General features: G+C 44.3%; 2 protein-coding genes across 2 annotated transcripts; both read left to right on the top strand.

The window, feature by feature from the left end:
- Nucleotides 1-13,106: 13,106 nt before the first annotated feature.
- On the top strand, nucleotides 13,107-14,078 carry LOC134448370 (uncharacterized). Its single transcript, XM_063198049.1, has one exon. It carries the CDS (start codon nucleotides 13,264-13,266, stop codon nucleotides 14,050-14,052), a length of 789 nt encoding a protein of 262 aa, XP_063054119.1. The 5' UTR covers nucleotides 13,107-13,263; the 3' UTR covers nucleotides 14,053-14,078.
- A 6,866-nt stretch (nucleotides 14,079-20,944) lies between these two features.
- Nucleotides 20,945-21,589, top strand: LOC134449721 (uncharacterized). Its single transcript, XM_063199831.1, has one exon. The coding sequence runs from the start codon at nucleotides 20,945-20,947 to the stop codon at nucleotides 21,587-21,589; it is 645 nt and encodes a 214-aa protein (XP_063055901.1).
- Nucleotides 21,590-22,339: the final 750 nt, after the last annotated feature.

Here is a 22,339-nt window from a genome sequence, read left to right as displayed (position 1 = left end):
CAGTGTGCGTGCTAGCCAACGCAGGGGGTAGGATAGTCCACCCACTTCACCTGAGGCGAGATTAACAACTGAACATTTCTGTCCGTGTTTGAATACAATGGCATGATAATAACACAATTTGACATGATGAGTTGCCAAATTAATTGTCTCACAAATAGTGTACCCCCACTTTTAAAAATCCCCACTACACTTACCTCGGACTGCATTCTGCCATTTTTCGGAGATCGTACTTCCGCGCCGGTGTTGATGTTTTTAGAACCAATCAGAATCAGAGCTCTAGCTCTAGCTCGTGTGGCCAGAGCCGCTTCGTACGCTCGCTTAGCTGTCCGTCAAACACACATAAGCCAATAGGAATGCCCACCGTCGAAAGCCCACCCACCGGGCACGTTTGTGTCAAAAAATCGCAAACAAAAAGTCAGGGAGCGCAAACGAGAAAGCTGGAGACTTGATCAAAGAAAACGTCAACAACCAAAACTGAGAGGGAGACAATATTCAAGGGAAGGCAGATATTTCACACCATTTCACTTTTTTTTTATTGCAATCTTTTTTTTTTCGTTTAAATATTATTTATTTATTATTTTTTTTCCTTTGGTATTTTGAATTGCTATATTTTGCTTGCAACTATAAAAGTCTTCTTTAAACTTATTGGCACAAAATAAACTCCATATGTGTTGGCGCTTAAGCTTTCTTGCACCATTGCATTAATACAGATACAAAATCTATCTAATCCAGCTTCCATGTTTTTCACTCTTTAAAATGACTCATGACCAAAACACCCGTATGCAATAAACATAAGAATATTCTAAAACAACACAAAGAAGAAAATTTCAAAGTGAATTACATTGACCTCCAACATGAATGTCCCTTTTTAAGATCATCAGAGAGAGGCTGAGTCACTTAGAATTAAAGATGCAGAGGGAATAATTACTTAGTTATTACATAACATTGAATTCCCTTTGAAATGCCATGATTGTGTGTGTATATAAGACATATTTCGGCCATTAAAATAAAACGCATTAGATAGGTTTATGAGATAGTGAAATATATGTCTGTAGTCTTACTCTGGCACTTCAACAATTAAAGCTACTCACCTATTGTAATGGCTATGTCTTCATCTGTTACTTCATCTGTTACTTAAGGCTCTCAGGAATCACATAGCAATGTTGTTCTGCTGTAGCAAAATAGCTAATAGGCCCACCGTTGACCCCATCTGCACTAAGAGGCATCGAATTATGTTTCATGTTTCATTATGCTTCATGTGTACAAATGATTCAGAGGTTTAGCATTCTTCTATATACCCGAGCTCACTTGAAATAGATCCAGAAGACATAAGAAATTGTCCTTTGATTACAGAAGTTTAGAAATGTCATTCTTTTTGAAAATAATAGTCTTTAAATTCTGTACTACACTGAAAAAGGGCCATTCAATTGGTTTTAGTGCTCAGTTTATGTCAGCATCTATAATGGCATGGGGGTGCATCAGTGCATAAATTTAAATTCTAAATGAAATTCTCACTCATCTGTGGAGTTAAAGATAGTCCTAAATGATATATTTAGGCTTTAAACCGCATAAGAGGCCGCTCAGGCATAATATTTGGAAGAGAGGCCTTTGATTATTGCAACATAATAAAGGTAAATTGCATTCTCTATATGCTCTAACAGCTCCATTACAATGACAGCCGGATTATAAAATGGCTGGCTTGAGGTCAAGTCCTGTCATGTTTTAACTACGCACTTCAGAAAGGAATACATGGCAAAACATGATGAACAATACATACATCCGAGCTCTTGAAATAATGTCCGAGACAGGAATTAACACTGTTTTTACATACAATAATCTCATAAGTTAATGTAGTGTCCTTTTATTTTGTTTATAGCCTTATGTAATGAGAAGGTTAGGTGCATGCATTGGGAATAGACACAACACTAACACTGTCACACCACATGGGGGCGCCGCCTGACTTGTGGGTCCTTGGGCCTACATAAAGGGTCAGGGGTCAGATGCAGAGGAGAATCACTCGGAGCACAGACCAGGTGAACAGGTGATCAGAGCAGGCACCTGCTGCTCGCACGCTGGAGCCAGTTGGGCCAGTGTTGGAGCTAGCCTGCCTTTACGGATATGGTCGACTTGCATGCTTGGACCAAGACTTGGCGTGGACGGGTTTTGATGTGCTGAACCTCTTGGTTTTTTATACTCTTCGTGGGGTTTTCCCCACATCGTTGAACTAACTCTGTTGGAGAGCAAGCTTGGAGGGAGCTCTGGCCTGAGCTCACCGTCCATGGAGTGCGCTGCTTGTGTTGGTCCTGGGAACGCAGGTAAGCGGCGCTCCTCGTGTGCTCCACATCCAACTAGTGTGAGTTGTCCTTCCACCTCTTCAACCTCTGCATTCTCTCTCCCCATAGTCCTCCCCACTCCCATCTCCCCATGTCCACATCTAAACTGTGGGGAAAGCAATCCACCTACCCTACCCCTCTCCTCTCTCCCCCTTACCCACCCCTCTCCCTGGCCCACCCCAGTCCCCTTTCCCCTCTTCAGTTTACTCTCCCCTCTCCCCCTCTCCATATCTAAACAGTATGGGCTGCAATCCACCTTCTCTACCTCTCCACTCTCTCCTCTCTCCCCGCCTGGTGCTCCACTCTCCCCTTCAGCCCCCTCTCTCCTTCGTCCACCCCTCTCCTCTCTCCCCGCCTGGTGCTCCACTCTCCCCTTCAGCCCCCTCTCTCCTTCGTCCACCCCTCTCCTCTCCCGTTACCCATCCCTATCCTCTCTCACCTTCACTCTCTCCTCTCCCTGGTCCACCAGGTTTCTCCTCTCCAGTTTACCTTCCCTTTTCCCTAGCCTACGCCTCTCCTCTTTCCCCCTTCACTCTCCTCTCTCCCCCTCACCCACTCCTCTCCCCCTTCACACCCCTCTCCTCGGTCTACCCCTATCCTCTCTCCCCCTCACCCACTCCTCTCCCCCTTCACACCCCTCTCCTCGGTCTACCCCTATCCTCCCTCTCTCCTCTCCCTGGTCCACCAGGCCTCCCCTCTCCAGTTTACCTTCCCCATCCCCGCATCCATGCAGTGGGGGTGGCCATCCATCTGTAGGAGCACAGGGAGCATCAACACTCACCAGCAAGGGCTGTCACGCACACAAGGAGTTGATGTTTTGTTTTACAAAAACAAGAACTAATAAAAAGTAATGGCGTCATATTTCAAAAATCTATTAAATTATCTTTTAAAGTGTGCTCCGGCACAAACAGGAGAAGATACCGAAAAAAAATGCACATCCATACAGGCATTTGTACTCTCTGTCTCTCTGTCTCTCTCTCTCTCTCTCTCTCTCTCTCTCTCTCTCTCTCTCTCTCTCTCTCGCAACAAAAAAAAGAAAAGAAAAGAGAGAGAGAGAGACTTCAAAACACACATTTCTTTTTAATGCAATTCCGTTCTCACGTCTCGCTATCCATTTCCATAAAGCCTTTTGTGAAATGGGAAATAAAATGAAAATTTGTAGTGGGTCTGATGTCGTCGTTCATCATCAGTGTATTCAGAGGAGGAAACTGGCCGTGAAGCAGAAGCAGCAGCGGCAGCAGCAACTGCAGCAGCAGATTTTGATTCCTGGGCTGTCATGGTGCAGGTTGTGGGGTAATGAACATTACTAATGTTGCTTTCTTTGCCTCTCCTATGGCAGGCGAAGGCAGGGGCTGGGGATGGGTGGGGGATGCAGACAGGTGCAGAAAAATAGTAGCAGAGCTGGGCACAGATGCATACGATGGTGCGTCTGCGCGTGTACAGAGAGAGAGAGAGAGAGAGAGAGAGAGAGAGAGAGAGAGAGAGAGAGAGAGACAGAGACAGAGACAGAGACAGAGACAGAGATATTCTGCTGCTAATGCTGCTGTTGCTACCAATTAACACCATGTTTTGTAGTATTATACGTAGGTCTTTGTAGTATTATAGCTAATATAATATCATCACCCCTGCCTGTGTTACTGTGTACAGATGAGGGTGGGTCTACCTATTTTAGATACCGGACAAAGCTACCGGACAAAGCTCAGCATTGGCACCTATCTATGTACTGTAGTAGGCCTATGTGTGACTAACCGCTACCTTTTATTTGGTTAACTTGCTGTTGCTGTGTATGGTACATGAGTTTGCTGGCTTCACTTTCCTGAGGAAAACTCACCCACAGTTTTCTCTTCAAGAAAGTTTTTTTTCCGGTTTTCTTTTGCAAGTACAAAAGTCACGCACACACACACACACACACACACACACACACACACACACACACACGTGCACACGTGCACACACACACACGTGCACATACACACACACACAGATCGAGAAAGAGAGAAAGAGAGCAAGAGAAAGAGACAGGTTCATAAAAACAGTGCACATACGGCACAGGAAGCAATTAATCCCCTTAACCTGCAGCACGTTTGAGCCATGTGGGTGGAGACTGTCTGAGCCGCGTACAAACACTCTAGCTGGCATTCTTAGCCAGACACAGACACACATAGGCCTCCATGTGCACTGCACACACACGCCTGCACACACCTGCACACACACACACACACACACACACACACACACACACACACACACACACACACACACACACACACACACACACACACACACACACACACACACACACACACGAGGGTGCGTACACGCATGCCATGCACGCACACACACACACACACACACATACACACACACACAAACACACACACACGCACACGCATACACACACACACACAGACACACAGAGATAAGTAGTGATGAGGCAGAGCAAATAATTAATCCCTTTAACAGCTGCCGCGTCCCACACCACCCCCCTGCTCGTCATGTCAGCTTGCTCACCTGCAAATATATAAATGGTGCTGCAGCACACAAAGATATACTGTATAATGAAAAAAAACAGGCTCGCACATCTGCGTTTTGTACCTGTGCCATCTAATTTGGCAAGAAATATGGCAATTTGGGAGAGAAGAAGAGTAGACCTGCATACACCTGTTTCCACCTGTGTACCTGTCATACCCAGACTCACTCAGTACTCAACATTCTCACATGGTGCCTTTCGGACAGAACGGTCAAGGTCACCTTGAAAAAGAAAAAAAATTGACCTTTCACATCACCACTTGTAGCACTTCAATCTATAAATTCCGACGTTTTCTTTTTTCATTTGGGCAGCATTAACTGTAAAGTGACCAAGTGGCGTCATAAAGGCGAATTTGTGGGGTCATTGGTGCACACTGAGAGCATCTCCAAATGAACAACTTGAATCCACTCCTTACACATTTCCAAACTCTCTCTCTCTCTCTCTCTCTCTCTTTTCTCTCTCTCTCTCTCTCTCTCTCTCTCTCTCTCTCTCTCTCTCTCTCTCTCTCTCTCTCTCTCTCTCTCTCTCTCTCTCACACTTACTTCATATCACTTTCTTTACTATTCTGCTCCATCCCCGTCTGAATAAATCCATGACCATCCTGCCTGAAGAAAGCAGCTGAGATGAGAAAGAAAGAAGACCGAGAGCTCCAGGAGTGTCAAAGCAATCAGGTGTGAGCCAGACAGGCAGGCAACTTAACATTTTAACTCTTGAAATGCTACAGCAGCACAGTGCCGGGGAGTACAGGTTGAGTTTTTAGTTTTTACATGACATGAGTTACTATGGTAGGGGATGGCCCTTCAGGAGTTACCTGCATGAAAGCGGAGAGGGATGGCCGTGCTTTTCACACAACTGAGGACACAAAACTCAGAACAGTCATGATGAATGTCGTCAACTTCAGTTCTATGTCATCTCTGCAGTCAATACTGAGCACAGTCGATAGAATTAAGGGGGGCGGGGTGCGGGGAGGAAAGACAGTGAGGAGTTAAGAGAGGAAAAACAGAGAATGAAAAAAAATAGAAGGGAAGAGAGTGAGACAGACAGACCTGAGAAAGGGAGAGAGAGAGAGAGAGAGAGAGAGAGAGAGAGAGAGAGAGAGAGAGAGAGAGAGAGAGAGAGAGCAAAAGAAAGAGAGAGCACAAGAGAGAGAGAGAGAGAGAGAGAGAGAGAGAGAGAGAGAGAGAGAGCAAAAGAAAGAGAGAGCAAAAGAGAGAGAGAGCAAGGGAGAGAGAGAGAGAGAGAGAGAGAGAGAGGGAGAGAAAGCAAAAGAGAGAGAAAGAGAGCAAAAGAGAGAGAGAGCAAGAGAGAGAGAAAGACAAAGAGAGAGAGAGAGAGAGAGAGAGAGAGAGAGAGAGAGAGAGAGAGAGAAAGAGCAAAAGAGAGAGAGAGAGAGAGAGAGAGCAAAAGAGAGAGAGAGAGAGCGCAAAAGAAAGAGAGAGCACAAGAGAGAGAGAGAGAGCAAAAGAAAGAGAGAGCAAAAGAGAGAGAGAGCAAGGGAGAGAGAGAGAAAGCAAAAGAGAGAGAAAGAGAGCAAAAGAGAGAGAGCAAGAGAGAGAGAGAGAGAGAGAGAGAGAGATGAATACAAGAGAGGCTTAAGTCTGCTGAGATGCACTATTATTTATCAGTGTGTACAGAGCGTGCCGATTTCCATATGTCAGCAGCACGTCTTAGCTCACTCCTGTAGCACCCCGTAAGCTGCCTCTGCATGGCAGGCGAATAGAGTAGATAGCAGAGCAGAGCAGAGCAGGGGCCCAGCAGGCTTCCTTTGAATGGGGAGGAGAACCGCAACCATCACTGCCTGTTAGCACCTTCACAGAAATTGGATGTACATAGTACTGTACTGTACGGTACATGCAGCAATGCACTGTATGTCAAACGTTTCTAGTTTTGATTCTAGTTTGAATTCAGCAAATATAAACTTTTTTTTAAAGACTGCACACTTGTTCTTGTACTAGCCAAGCCTTGCTCAGCTAATATGCTATGTCCTTCAGAACTTTGCAGAACAATTACTGAACAAAATCGACACCCACTACCCCAATAAAACAATCTCTAGACTGGAAAGGATAACACTTCATTTAAAAGGAGATTTCGATCCTTTATCTTGAATGTCTAATGAACAAGATGAATGACAAAAGACCAACAAAGGTCGGCGTCTGCGCCTGCACTTAACACCCGTGTATTGCTTGGTGCGTGCACTCCCAAAAAGTAGTAATCACTCAAGATAATGGAAAAAAGGAGGCACACACAAAGCTTGTGTGAAAAAGTGTATTGAAGCCAAAATTAAACAACAGAAGTCAGACAACAAAGGTTAACTGGAGAAACAGACGTTTCGGAGCTAGTCCATTCTCAATGTCTCCAGTAGGAGGCTATTCACAAGGCATGGGTTCACCGTGTTTATCAACACAATGTTGTGAGGAGGGGCAAGACACTGAGATCAGAGGTTGAGATGTGCACAGCTAGTATCGCGCAGCCAGGAGAAAACAAAAATTCAGAACTCATATATTGTGTCAAATTTTCCCAAAAGGGAAACTGATGGGGTATATTCTTTACTAGTGCATGGTCTTCATTAGTATGTTGGTTAGATGCTCCATCATGTACTGTAAATACGGTGTGCAGTTGAAAGAACACGCCACCTTATTTCAGGAAATTGCTTACTGTATATGTAGTTAAGCCATGGTAAAAAAGATGAATAGCCTACATAAGGTTTTTTCTCTTCGTGTTTGCAATGCCTATTTGACAGTATAGCCATATAACGTAGCAATGGAAGTCTATGGTACCAAATAAAACATTTCAAATGTACTGATACAGTAAAGCACTTAATGAATGTAAAATTCACCAGAGTGCTAAACAGATATTTAATTCCGTACAGTGATGACTCGTGGTTTCATGCATTTACTTTCAGTGATTGTACTAAGCTATGCTAATAATGTCTAAGTCCTGCAAACACTGAGAAGAAAATTATATGCACATTCATGTGTAATACTTTGAAATACTGTGTACGTATATGTGAAAATGGAAAGGAGTGGACTGTTCCTCTACGGCTGCTTTCAGCATGGCTAACTGTTCCCCTACTGCCGTGTGCTAATATTTTGATCTGATATTATGATTAGGTGGCGATAGTGTAAGTCTCTCTCTCTCTTTCAGGTGTTTACATTTATACACAACAGATGTGTTTTTCTACGCTACATCATGGGACAGTGTTCTCTGTGTCACATGTAAGCATGGCTACATCCTCATAGCAGAGTGTAATGGTTGATTTCCTTGCTGTACTGCACTGAAAAGGCATGGCTGGCCAACTGGGTATCGCTCTCTCTCTCTCTCTCTCTCTCTCTCTCTCTCTCTCTCTCTCTCTCTCTCTCTCTCTCTCTCTCTCTCTCAGTCTCGCTCTCTCTCTCTCTGGTCTTTATATTTACACATAGCAGATGAGCACCTGCTGGCTACATACAGTACTCTCAGGCCCTCTCTCGCTTGGAGACACAGACACACACACACACACACACACACACACACAGACACACACACACACACACACACACACACACACACACACACACACACACACACACACACACACACACACACACACACACACACACACACACACACACACACACACACACACACACACACGCACATCTAATTCTGAGCAGGGAAAAGAGAAGCGAGACACTCACCTCAAACCACAGTGTCAAAACCACCAACACATCACCTCCCACTGCAGCCACATGACACTGGTGATGGAGAGAAGAGGAGAGGAGAGGAGAGAAGAGAAGAGAAGAGAAGAGAAGAGAAGAGAAGAGAAGAGAAGAGAAGAGAAGAGAAGAGAAGAGAAGAGAAGAGAAGAGAAGAGAAGAGAAGAGAAGAAAGGAGGAAGGGAGAGAAGAGGACGATAGAAGAGAGCCGAGGAGAATGAAGGAGAAGAGGAAGGGGAAGGAGAATGAAGGAGAAGAGGAGAATGAAGGAGAAGAGGAAGGGGAAGGAGAAAAGAGGAGAGGATAGGGCAGGAGGGGGAAGGAAAGGAGAGAGTGGATAGTGAAGCACAGAAGCACAGAGGAGAGTGAAAGAGAGGAGAGGAAAGTATGAAGAGAAGAGGGGAAGCGAGCATGATATTCTGAGTAGTTATCACTACACAATTCCTGTGGTGATTCCACACACACACACACACACACACACACACACACACACACACACACACACACACACACTGTACGTACTCCACATGAGAGCAGAGCTCATCGCACAGCCTGTTGCTGGGGTAATTAGCCGTGCGCTGAGAGACCTGTTTGGAGTGAGTGAGTGTATGTGTGTGAGCGTGCGTGCGTGTATGGGTGCATGCGTGCTTGCATGTGCATGCGTTTGTGTGTGCATTTGTGTATTTACATGAATTCCAGTGTGTGTGTGTGTGTGTGTGTGTGTGTGTGTGTGTGTGTGTGTGTGTGTGTGTGTGTGTGTGTGTGTGTGTGTGTGTGTGTGTGTGTGTGTGTGTGTGTGTGTGTGTGTGTGTGTGTGTGTGTGTGTGTGTGTGTGTGTGTGTGTGTGTGTGTGTACCTGTGTGTGTCTATGTATGCCTGTGTGTGCCTGTGTGTATGTTTGAGTCCATGTACGAACACGTGTGTAGGTGTCTGCAATGGGTGGGTGGGGAGCCAGACAAAAACGTAATTTGCTGTTAAATCTTTGCAAATGAAATGCTAATGCTTTTTCTCTTGGCCTCCACCTCGGCGCCAGAGCCGCGCTTGTTTGCAGCAGTGGGATCATTTAAAAGTCTAATCTGTTTCTATGGAGTGGATGGGCCCTTTGCAGGCAAGCCGACAGAGGAGGACAAAGGGGTCACTTGTCCCGGGCCCAAGGAGAGAGGGGGCCCAGAATTGGTTCCCCATTACATTGTATTGACTGGGTTTGGGGCCCTTTCAGACGTCTTTGTCCCGGGCCCAGCCAAAGCTGTCTGCGGCCCTGGCCCCTTTGATACGACACTGGGATGGAAGATTGAAATAGCAGTTGGAAGCACAAGCACACAGGATTCTCTCCTGCCGGAAACAAAAGACAGAAACCTTGCACTTATTATCATTTTTTTCATTCATTCTCTCTATCTGAGTTTCTTTCTCTCACTCTTTCATTTCACCATTCATCTTACTTCTCCCCTTTTTCATGCAATTGCTCTTTCTTTTCTCCACGCTCTCTCTATCCTTTCCTCTGTGTAGTCCCTACCTCTGTGTCTGTCTCTCTCTTTCATGCTCTCTCTCTCTCTCGCTCTCTCTCGTTCTCTCTTTCTCTTTCTCTCTCTCTCTCTCGTTCTCTCTTTCTCTCTCTCTTTAATGCATTCTCTGTACTGTACCAAAGGGAAGGAGGTCCACCACAAAAGAGTAGTTAATGTTGTATTCATGGCATTCAAGTGTGCAAAACCCCACTTGCGCATGTTGTCGGGCTTAGCTGAGCATTAATCAACTAAACCCACATACACATGTGGGCGCGCGCACCCACACAATCACACACTCACACAAACACAGAGGTGCATACACGCACACACACACGCATGCATGCACACACGCACGCACACACGCACGCACGCGCACACACACACATACACACACACACACACACACACACACACACACACACACACACACACACACACACACACACACACACACACACACGCACGCACGCACACACACATACATATAGACTACAGACCTTCCTTCTGATGCCATGCCATCTGAGTCTTGTTCTTCAACCTCTGGGAGAGCGCTGTGCTATAAACATACTGTATTCATATTGTTATATGTTCTATGTACAGAGAGAGAGAGAGAGAGAGAGAGAGAGAGAGAGAGAGAGAGAGAGAGAGAGAGAGAGAGAGAGAGAGAGAGAGAGAGTAGCATGGTGTAAATCAGGCCTATGCTGTTTCTATATCCTGTACAGAGATGCAAATACATTCTTCAGTTCATGACCTGAAGAGGGGGTGTTTTTTGAAGGCCTATATTGCAGGTTTCACCTTGTGACAACAAGAACGATTGTTGTTGTACTAATAGTCACACACTTACAGTGGTCAAGTGAAACCCTCTTTACACAGAAATATTGCAAAAAGGGGAAGTGGCAATGCTGGTTTATAAGAAGGAAACCCTCAGAAAGATGTCACAAGCACAAGAGCAGGACGTCTTTAAGAACCATCTGTCGCTGGAAGCAATTCCTCTAAGACTTTGAGGTAAGAGATTGTATTTATTTGTATTTTGTATTTCGTTGTGTAATTTATTTATTGTAACCTTTGCAAGGGCGCCTTCCATTCAAGCTACATATTTAATCCGGTAGATTTCACCTCAAATGTGTTGCTGCACACTCATTAAATATTGAATTTACAACCCTTTCCTATTGGCAATTTAAACTATTATCTATTGTATTTCACAAAATGGAATATAGTACAAAAAAAACAGCTTCAAATCGCATCAATTCTCTGTCCCCACATAGTACTCTGTGACCTCATGCTGGGGACATTCATGACAATAGACTGTGTTGTCTAGCACTGTTTAGTGTAGGCTGTATGGCACTAGACTCTGTAGCGATTGCTTTTGGTTTGGAGAGTGCATGTAAGTACCCTGCTTCAGCACTTGGCCATGTCCCCCATGACCTTCGTGCCATTTACCTGTGACTGTTACCATGGTGACACCTTTGGAACATGACCGTGTTCTGGAACACTCATCCGAGATTCTCGGGGATGATCGCTGTTGTCCCCCGAGGGCGAGCTATTAGAATCGCAAGTGCTCATCATTAAACGCTGTGGCACTTGTGCCTGCAGGCTGTGCTGTGCTGACACCTTGTCATGGCGTGTTGAAGACACAAAGAAAATTCCCACTCACTCACTACCTGCACAGATACTGCCTTGTCACATCAAGCCAAAGTGAGATGCCCGTGGGCGGCAAAAAACTATCAGTAAATAGGCTCGTGTGCAACTCTCAGTATGTGTGCGTGTGTCATGGATGGCACAGTGTGGGTGGTTGTACTCAGGGCTGGACTGGGGGAGAAATAGGGTGGGGGCACTTTTGGCTTACGTAAAGGGCCTCCTCATAATTAGTGGCGCAGAACTGACTCACCGGTCGGCCCTGCACCCTCGTGAGCCCCTATTTTCAGAAATATACTGTATATGTATATATATTTACATTTCTGAAAATAGGGGGCCACAAGCATGGGCGTAATTTTAGGGGGGGACGATGGGGACATGTCCATACCACTTTCCAGATAAACCTAGCTTGTCCCTACCATTCTTTGACAAATATAATGCAAAAACAGCATATCCGGACCATTTGCGATTTTAATGTCCCCACCACTTTTCGAGCCAAACCTACACCTTTGGCCACAAGGGTGCAGGGCCCACTGGGAAATGCCTGCTATGCCAGATAGCCAGTCCAGCCCTGGCTGTACTCATCAGTGCCTATAGGGTGCACATCATGAACCAGGGGAATAGGCTACTGTTGCTCTCTGCTTTACAGACTAAAGCACAGTTTTTGTAACTTTGCCTGCTTTTGCGGAACTCTTCACACAGCTGCCCAAATGTGACCAAATTAGCCAAAATAATAGCACAAAACCTGCTTTGAGCTCAGTTTGTAATTTATAACACACACTTTGAAAATGTACTAAAACCAATCTATTGCACAACACTCATTTTGCATAACTGTGAACGCACACACAATTTCCAAATGATGAGCACATGCCTAGACTAGGCCCTATAACCTCCTCAAACCTCCTCAATTTTTAAATAGAAAAATGAAGAGGCAATTTTTTACTGCCTGTGTCTAGTTGCTGCAATTTTTCATTTTACAACTGTGTGTAGTAGAGTTAAACACCGTTTTGTGTAACTACACAGTTCTGTTGACTTGGTGTGAGAATTTTGGGGAAGAGTTCTGGAAAAAAACAGCTTGAGTTACAATAAATGAGCTTTAGCGATCAGAAAAAAACTGTAATGCAGCACCTCACTCATTTGCTTATTTTGCCTACTTCTCCATTCTCACTTTCATTGGTTTATTGTGTTTCCTTTTTCATTAATTCTATATTCCCTCATGTATTCCCCAGTACTTGTCACACCTGTAGTGGAAGATGGTGTGTAGTATAAACCGGGTGGTGCTCTACACTTGTATCCTGCTGTTGCTGCTGCATCTCCCAGTTGTGGTGTGGTCTTCAGCACACAGCCGGGACACAGTCAATGAGACCCGACAGACCCTGAAGCCTCTGGATTATGCCTCCTTCTCTCTGCAAGCGTCAGACATCCTGAAGGAGTTCTACTCGGGAGTTCTGGAGGAGCTCTACTCAGCTCTACAGACCCTAGACACAATCGATGAAGCATCATCCTCCTCTTCCTCCTCCTCCTCCTCCTCCTCCTCTTTCTCCTCCTCCTCTCTACACAACCAGGAGGACATGCTCAGTGAGACCTCCTCTTCTCTGCGGGCCTCGGAGAGATTCAGTGAGACCTCCTCCTCCTCCTCCTCCTCCAGCTCTTCCTCCTCCACCTCCTCTTCCTCCTCCTCTGCTTCTCTGTGGAGAGTGGACACACTTGATGAGATCTCTTCCTCCTCTCTACGCAACGTGGCTACATTGGTAGAGACGTTCTCCTCCATTCTGCTAACCGTGGGCGCTCTCGAGGAGCCCACCAGCTCTGCTCTGCCGACCCTGGATACCCTGGAGGAGCTGAAGGCGTCAGGATTTGGCCGCCCGCCCCCACGCCACGGCTACGCCCTCCTCGCCTGGTACGTGAAGAGTTGCGTGGATAACAACATGAGGGCGCTCTGTGACCCCACAGAGTTCGAGTACGGTTTCCACGAGTTCAAAAACAGAGGCCGCGGCAGCAGCCGACTGCTCCCGAAACTGGACGGTCGTGACGGATGCGTCTACTACACGCTGGGGAATCTAAACTCGCGTCGCTACAAGGGAGCCGCCGACCTGCCTTACGAGGTGCGGAGGTACTACGACAAGCGCAACAAGCGGAGTAATATGGATCGCCTGCTGGTGAAGTATTGCAGCAATCAGAACCTCATCAAGGACGTCTACGCGTCGGCACACTACGAGAGCACACACACCTACCTGATAGGCTCAGATCTCATTTCTGACCTCAGACAACAGAACAATTCACAACAGAATATGTCATACAGTCGTCTTTGGCAGTGGATTGTGCTTCATTCAAACAAGAGGAACAATATAATTATGTGAAATACATACTGTATGTTTGTTATGAAAAATGGAACACATGGCCCTGCCGTGGCCAACCGGTAGGGCACTCACCTGGCATGCGGCTGACCCGGGTTCGATTCCCGGCCCGGGTCCTCTGCCGACCCCTCCCCGTCTCTCTCCCAATTCGCTCCCTCTCCACCTCTCACACTGTCCTATCAAATAAAGTCGAAAAAGGAAAAATATATATTTAAAAAATGGAACACAAGTTTGTCATTGATCTAAGAAACAATCGGGCTTCATACAGGGATATCCACATATTCTGCAGTGGATTTTGCAGAAGATAATCATAGCAGCAGAATGGTGTGTATTGTGTCATGTGTATGTAATAATGCGGCCGCACTGTGTTCTCAACTGGCCCTGAAGATTAGAGATGGTACTGTTTAACACTGACTTCCCACTTTCCACTTCCCTGTTCTTCAATTAAGCTGACTGGTTAGTATTTATACCGTATACCAGACGGCAATACCTCACTGACGGTGTCAAACAGTAAATTGGCCACACCCCTTCTCTACTGATAATTTTCATACACCGTAGATCGCGGAAGTTTACAAGATCTTAGTAACACAGTTTCGTTTTCAGTATTTGAAGAACCTGTGATATGTATATTGGTTACCAAAGGATGGAAATATGAATAAATTATGTTTTATTTTCCGATTTCCACACGACTGTTACAGTTTACAGTCTTTCCAGTCCTGATTCACTTGCTCTGTGGTTATTGACTTGGGTTACGAACAGACTCCACCAAGTGGCAAGGAAGATAACTGCACCTAACAGAAGCAAGATAACTGCACCTAACAGAAGCAATGGGTTTTGTTTTGATTTGTTAGACCTACCAGTATATCTCCTTATAGTCGAAATAATATTATTATCATACATATATTTATATGTGGTACATTTAGGATGTAGCCTATGTCTGAAGAAATGGAACAAAATAATTACCACACAAGATTCTGATGTGACCAGTGCTGGGTGTGTAGGCTAATAAGCTGTGGATTAAAGTAGAGTGATTGCAAGAAACAAAGACATTTGCTGCGAGAAGACAGCGTTTTAAGGTAGGCCTACACCGTTTGGTTATACATTTTGTTGACTTATGGTTGTGGTTTGAAGTAGCTAAGTTTGGCTTATTTGCTGCATGGTGGGTTTATTGCACAATGTAGACAGACTTTTTGTAAGCTATAGGCTACTAGGCCTATACTATATTTTGTAAGCCTACTCTTCTAAAAATCCCCACACCCAAAACTTTGTGCCCATGCTCATCCTGTCTTCCTTAAACGATATTTCAATTTCAAACTGTCAAAATGACAGTGGAGTGCACATTTGCATGGAACAGTAGCACGATGTAGCCTAACCTAGGCCTATGAATGCTTTGGACTGTGATGATGGCTCCAGTGGTGTAGTCTACTTTTTGAAGTGGGTATACTGTATATTTGAGCATTTTTTGACGTGTGTATAGTCTACTGTATATATTTGTGCTATTGTAAATAATGGATCAATCAATTTTAAGTGGGTATACTGTAATCCCTGACATTTTGAAATGGGTGCGTATACCTGCGTTTTACGTAGACTACACCACTGGCTGTGCATTTCATCAAGGTGTAGGCTACAATTCTCCACTTCAGGTTGATATTTTGACAACACTAATGTCCACATGTAGTACGACTGCAGATTTCGTGGCTTTTGTCTTTTTGGTTAGGAAACCATGTTCGCTTTGTTTTTTTTTGTTTTTTTTTAAAGAGGGCCGCCAAGGGGAAAATTCTCCCGGTGGGAAAAGGTGGGCCACTCCGCCCCTGATTGTGAGGTTACTAAACTCTGACCTCCGACACAAAAATATCTTCATACCGGCCTTTCAGAGAACAGGAATGACATTATGAGGAAGATGTTAAATATTAACTGTCAGACATAAGAGATCAGGACCACAGACCAGTGAGTTGGATAAATGTAACATGTACGTATGTGCTGGCTCCAAAATATCTCAACACTGATAAAGCACTTGTCCATTTTGGAAAGCTGATCATGGCTTATCTGTTCGCTGCCTTCAAGGTGGTAGGCTATAATTCACACTGTAGTTTTGTTTTTAGAGCTACCAAATTAAAACAATTTGCATATGGTGAAATTGTAATTGGTCAAATGCTTACAAAAATATTGAATAAAGAAGCACTCAACAGTTGTCTTTTTTGTCTATTGTCTCTCAGAGTTGTTGGTATATATAATAACTTACTGTAATCCTTGGTGTCCTCCTCTTTTGGTGTATGCTGGGCACCTGCACTGTCTATGCAGTCACCTGCTGTGTCATTTGGGGAATACGGTTTATTTAAAACTCACCTTTTGGGGTCAAAGGCGAAATCACTATCTTACACTGAGGAAGAATGTAAGCCCGAAATGTCTGTGATGAGATTAAAAATGAAAAGGACAACAGATGAGTGTTTCCTTACTCACTAGTTTTTCAAGAATTCTTCTTTGACAAAGTTAAGCACCCAAAGTTACACATTAGAGGGTTTCGATTTTGTCTTTGTTTGAATTGAATGTTTAAGTACAGGTAACTACAGCGTTGTAGAACAATCTGCATTACATCTATAACTACAAAGTAGCACATCTGTAACTACAAAATTCTGTAGTAAGAGAGCTCCAAAGACCAGCACCGTAAAAAGTTAAATTAAGTCAAGTCCCATTAGATATGAGGGTCAGTGACGTTTCAGCAGTAGCACACGTCAAGGCGGCCCAACGACAGCCTAGCCTGATTCTCATCAACTTTCAGATCTCATACCGAGATTCTGGTCTGACCAATAAGATAACGAATAACATTTCCAAATGGCATGGTTAACCCACCCAATCAGAAAATGTAAGGTGCGCGCACATCCCAAGGTAACAACTAGTTACGGGTGCAGAATATGTGAATGAGAAAAGGGAGAAAAATATTCGCACACCGTAAAAGCTCCCTTGTCGTGATTTAAATGTGAAAAGTGGTACATCGTTTCGACCAGCAAGGTTGAAACGTTGTGCCGTTTTTCACATTAAAATCACGACACGGGAGCTTTTACGGTGTGCAAATATTTTTTCTCCTTTTTCTCATTATGGTTATCCCACCTCCCTCGGTTTGCAACTGGTCGATTACAAAGAAGGCTGCGTCAAAGTTTAAACCAAACATTTTCTTAGTCCCAATAGAACGTCTCTGCTTAAACCACATCACTGCTTTGAATACGCCTCTACCCAGGACTGTTGGAGATGCTCAAAGTTGATTGGTTCCCGACAAAGTGGGTGGACCAAGGGCGATGAGACTCACTACAGAGAAGAAGTAGACCTGCTGGCCAGATGGTGCAAAGACAACAACCTCCTGCTGAATGTCAACAAGACCAAGGAGATTGTTGTCAACTTTCAGAGGGTCCAAAAACAACTGCCACCACTGACCATCGACGGCGATGCTGTGGAGAGAGTGAGCAGCACCAAGTTCCTTGGAGTGCACATCAGCGACGACCTCTCTTGGACCACCAACACTACATCACTGGCTAAGAAGGCCCATCAGCGTCTCTACTTCTTGCGCAAACTAAAGAAGGCAAGTGCTACACCCTCCATCATGACAACATTCTACAGAGGAACCATAGAGAGCGTCGTGTCCAACTGCATCACAGTGTGGGGAGGAAGCTGCACGGAGAAAAACAGGAAGACACTCCAGCGTGTTGTGAACACAGCGAAGAAGATCATTGGAGTACCACTCCCCTCCCTGCAGGACATTTACACCACACGCCTCACCCGGAAAGCACTGATGATCATCAAAGACACAAGCCACCCTGCACACAAACTGTTCAGCCTCCTGCCCTCTGGAAAGAGGTACAGGCGCCTCCGTTCCCGTACCACCAGGCTGGCAAGCAGCTCAATGCACCAAGCGATCAAGATACTGAACACTCAACCCACTCTCCCCCCACTGTCAGCCTCTAGCCAGCAAGGCCACTGACAACCCCCCCTCACCCCCCACCACCATATCTGCGACTGAACATTCCACCTGCACTACTATATCTGTGACTGAACTTTCAACCTGCACTAACTCAAAACATGCGCACACACACACACACACACACACACACACACACACACACACACACACACACACACACACACACAAGCACACTGCACTTTCTGCACTAAACCCAAACATACACACACTGACACACAACTCACACACACATACACACACATACACACACACACACACATACACACAGACACACACACACACACACGAACACACACACAGACGCACACCGCACCTTCTACCTGCAGTAAACACACACACACACACACACACACACACACACACACACACACACACACACACACACACACACACACACACACATACTGCTGCTGGTGTACTTGATAGACCTTTTTAATATTTATTTTTCTTCAAAATGCTACTATTACTATGTCAGAACGCTATAAAGGACTTTTTAGGAAAAGCACAAAAGCACAACAATTACCTCTTAATGTATGTTCTCTACAAGTCTTCTGTTGTCCAGTCTTGCACTTTAAATGTCTGTATGAGCACTGTCTATGTCCATACTGTCTTAAGTCCATGTATAAGTACTGTCTATGTCTATACTGTCTATGTCCTTACCTAGATTAGTCTATGTCTGTATGGGAAAGCAAGAAAAGTAATTTCAAATTCTTTGTATGACCAGTGCATGTAAAGAAATTGACAATAAAACCTACTTGACTTGACTTGAGTTACCCAGCCCGGCGGAGCTCAGAAAGTACTTGAACGAGCTGTTGGCCTGTGTAAATTCGCAGTGCCGAAGGTGTTGCAGTATTACGAGGGCATAGCCTGGGTAACGACAACCAGTGTCACTATTGTATGGATTTCTTTGTTTGTTTTTAGTGGACTATCTAAGAGGCCTATTAATTGCAGAAAATCAACCACCAATTACTATTTTTTTACGGGCATTAGATGCTGTTGTGCCACCTGACGTCTGAGCCCATAATAATATCTTTGACCCCCTTTTGAACACTACATAGATGCCGTGTTCAGTCTTTTAGCGTGGACCAACCTAGGGCGCCACTGTCTTGATCCAGTATATGTTTTTCACAGATGTTGTTACAGGATAATGTGCGTATCGCCTTCTTGCACAATTGATGGCAGCATTATACCACTTGTAAACATGGTGGCCATCTGACTGAGGCAATTCATTCTAAAAGTAGCCAACACAGCATCTAGTGTGCTCTGTCTGTGATCCAGTCCACCATAAATAGTCAAAAAGGGGAAGTAGGGAAACTGTTTTTAAAATGCAAACCCTCATGCGATGTCTCAGACACAAGTGCAGAGCGTCTTTCCGAAACAGTAGAGATACAGACAAAAAGAAAAGACTCTCTGAAACCCCTGAGGTAAGAATACGAACTGAATTTGAATGTGTTATAGTATGCTGCATTCACAACAGTGTTCTATCAGTACCCTTTATTCAGCTAATCAAATGTTTAAGGTCTGGACTGAGGTAAAGAGACAGATGGTCTAGTCAGGGTATTCTGGATAAATAGAATAAATTGGTCTTGAATCCATTGGTGAGGTAATGATGGAAAGCTCGCACATCCACAGGAACGTCTGACCTGGGAGCAGGACCACAAGTGACTAGATGATTCTGAGAAAAAGTCCGCTGCACAACCAGGATTTCTTTTGCTCCCAATATTTTATTTTTTCGTGACGTTTCGGGTTTTACCCCTTCTTCAGACGTCTGAAGAAGGGGTAAAACCCGAAACGTCACGAAAAAATAAAATATTGGGAGCAAAAGAAATCCTGGTTGTGCAGCGGACTTTTTCTCAGAATCATCTTGTATTTTGTGGTCCCACGCCTGAGATTAAGGATTGAAGAGTTTATTTGCAAAACGGTGTATCTCCATTTTGTAGAATGTTGGGAAATTGACATTTTTGTATTGGGCATTCCATTGCATTGCATTGCAAAATGCATTTTATATAGGTTGAAAAAGTATGTATGTTCTCACAATATGTGAATGGCAAGAATTCACACATGTGATAGAACCTCTGAACAGTCATTTTCAATAATAAAATGCAAAAGTCAAATATGGTTTATACACCGTTCTGCAAATAAAGTCCTCAATTGCTGCCAGCAATATCCAAGACACCGAACATAAATGTTCTTATTATTAATGTTAATATTACTATTTTCTCTTACTCAACCTTACAAATAAATGACAGAAGCTACGTATTTTGCTTGGTCCAGAAATCTGCCTTCATCCTGTCTCTGCCTTGGTCTTGATCTTGGTCTTGGTCTCATCTTGGCTCAGCTTTGGTCTCGACTCGTCTTGGTCTTAGTCTTAGTTTTATTTTGGTCTCGACACACTCTGGTCTCAGATTAGATGGTCTTGACTTTATGTCTATACTAGGGATGTCAAACTCATGCCCGGGGACCAAATTTGGCCCGTGGAGTCATTTTATTTGGCCTGCAACATCTTTTCAAATGTGTATTACAGTTGGCCCCCATAAACATTAATATATTGTAATATGACTTCAACACAAAATTGTCTGCGTCACATGTTCATACAAGTGCTAAAGTGATAAGTGATATCTTCCACTCATTTACAACATAATATGTTGGCACATTGGGAACTACTACAAAATATGCTGGGATTGAGTGTTTAAATTTAAGTATTTGAGCATTTTAAGTAAATGCATGTATGCACAATTTCAGTACTTTTTGAATATTGAATTCATCCCAGATTTAGATATTGGCCCACAGTGAATGTGACACCCCTTGTCTATAGCCTACTGTAGGCATGTGATCTTTGTAATTTCATTTCATTTGCTATTTTCTCTGTACACCGCATGTGTAATTCTCCAGCAGTTGCAAAGGAACAGGAAGAGGAAGAGGATGGCTACGGAGAGGAAGACTATGGTGGCTATGAAGAGCGTGGCAGTGGTGCTCTCCGCCTGTGTCCTGCTGTTGATACCGGTGATCCCAGAGGTCTCCTCCTCATCCTCCTCCTCCTCCTTGGACACACATGGGGTTCCGGTCAGGCGCTTCGTACGTCCTCGGCTCCTAAGGACAATCAGGGAACTGACTGCAACGGGATTCGGCCAACCGCACCCTCCGCACCATGGCTATGTGCTCCTGCGCTGGTATGTGCAGTGCTGCGTCGACAACAACTACAGATCGACCACACGGTGCAAGCCTACAGAGGGCAAATATGGCTTCCACCTCTTCAATAACAGAGACCCACTGCTCCCTAGGCTGACCACGCACAAGGACTGCAAATACTACACACTGGGGAACCTCAACTCATATTATCACGAACATGCCGATGACCTGCCTTATGATGTGCGGAGGTACTATGACAGGTTCGACAGGAGTACTAATATGGATCGCTTGCTGGTGAAGTACTGCCCCAACCAGAACCTAATAGAGGATATCTACGTGTCGGAGCATTACAACAGGTTTTGCACCTACCAGATAGGTTCATCTCTCATCTCTGTCCTCAGAGGACATGCATACCGGGTCGTAGAGGATTGCATATAGTCATAGAGGTTTGCAGGGGGTCATATTGTTTTTCATATTACACTCTAGTTTGTTTTTAAAAAATCAGAACAATTAAATTACAGTTTTATATTATGTGAGCTAGCCTCCCACCTCAGAGATCAGGATGTGTTGTACAGGCCTTTCATACACCTGCAGACTAATGCAGACAATGCAGCCCTGCCAATCTCAAGGCTTGTTATGAGTAGAGTACAATGCCCTAATGTGGGGTAGTGTAGCCATTTCAACTTTGCTCAATCTATTGCAAACATTTCAATATACTTACAGACAGCATTTCATTACAAGCTTAAAGTCAGTATTTCAATAGGCTACATGCTGAAAGTAGTGTTCCACTTAAGGACATGCTTATGCTTAATGTTCAACACGCCAAGTTGGTTTCTCAGTCAATCAAATAAGGGCATACTACTTCTGAAATTGGCTCGCTTTGGAATCAGATTTGTTATTGTATTTTGTTTAATTTCATGTATTTTATTTAATTAGCATTCCTTTGTATTTCTATGCGTTGATTTTGATAGGGAGTACAGAAGAAAAGTAGGTACAGCATTTTGCTAATTCTGGCATATTTACCAGATGCATTTTTCATATGCAACAATGTTCAGTAATATGCATGGCCCATATCAAATAAAGATTTTCATCTCTGTGATTGTTGTGTTTGGTGTCTTTCAGTGAGTAGGCAAGCTCTTATCACAGCTTGGGCACAATCCCTGTTGCTGAACAAAAAAAATCTAATTT

Source organism: Engraulis encrasicolus, chromosome 5 (genome assembly GCF_034702125.1).
Source record: "Engraulis encrasicolus isolate BLACKSEA-1 chromosome 5, IST_EnEncr_1.0, whole genome shotgun sequence".
In the NCBI taxonomy this organism is placed as follows: Eukaryota; Metazoa; Chordata; class Actinopteri; order Clupeiformes; family Engraulidae; genus Engraulis; species Engraulis encrasicolus.
The sequence above is the reverse complement of the archived record's forward strand: the minus strand, read 5'-3'. Positions and strand labels throughout refer to the sequence as shown.

What these genes read in the sequence shown, in the direction of transcription:
- LOC134449721 (XM_063199831.1), top strand. Translation starts at nt 20,945, where the DNA reads ATGGCTACGGAGAGGAAGACTATGGTGGCTATGAAGAGCGTGGCAGTG.
- LOC134448370 (XM_063198049.1), top strand. Translation starts at nt 13,264, where the DNA reads ATGCTCAGTGAGACCTCCTCTTCTCTGCGGGCCTCGGAGAGATTCAGT.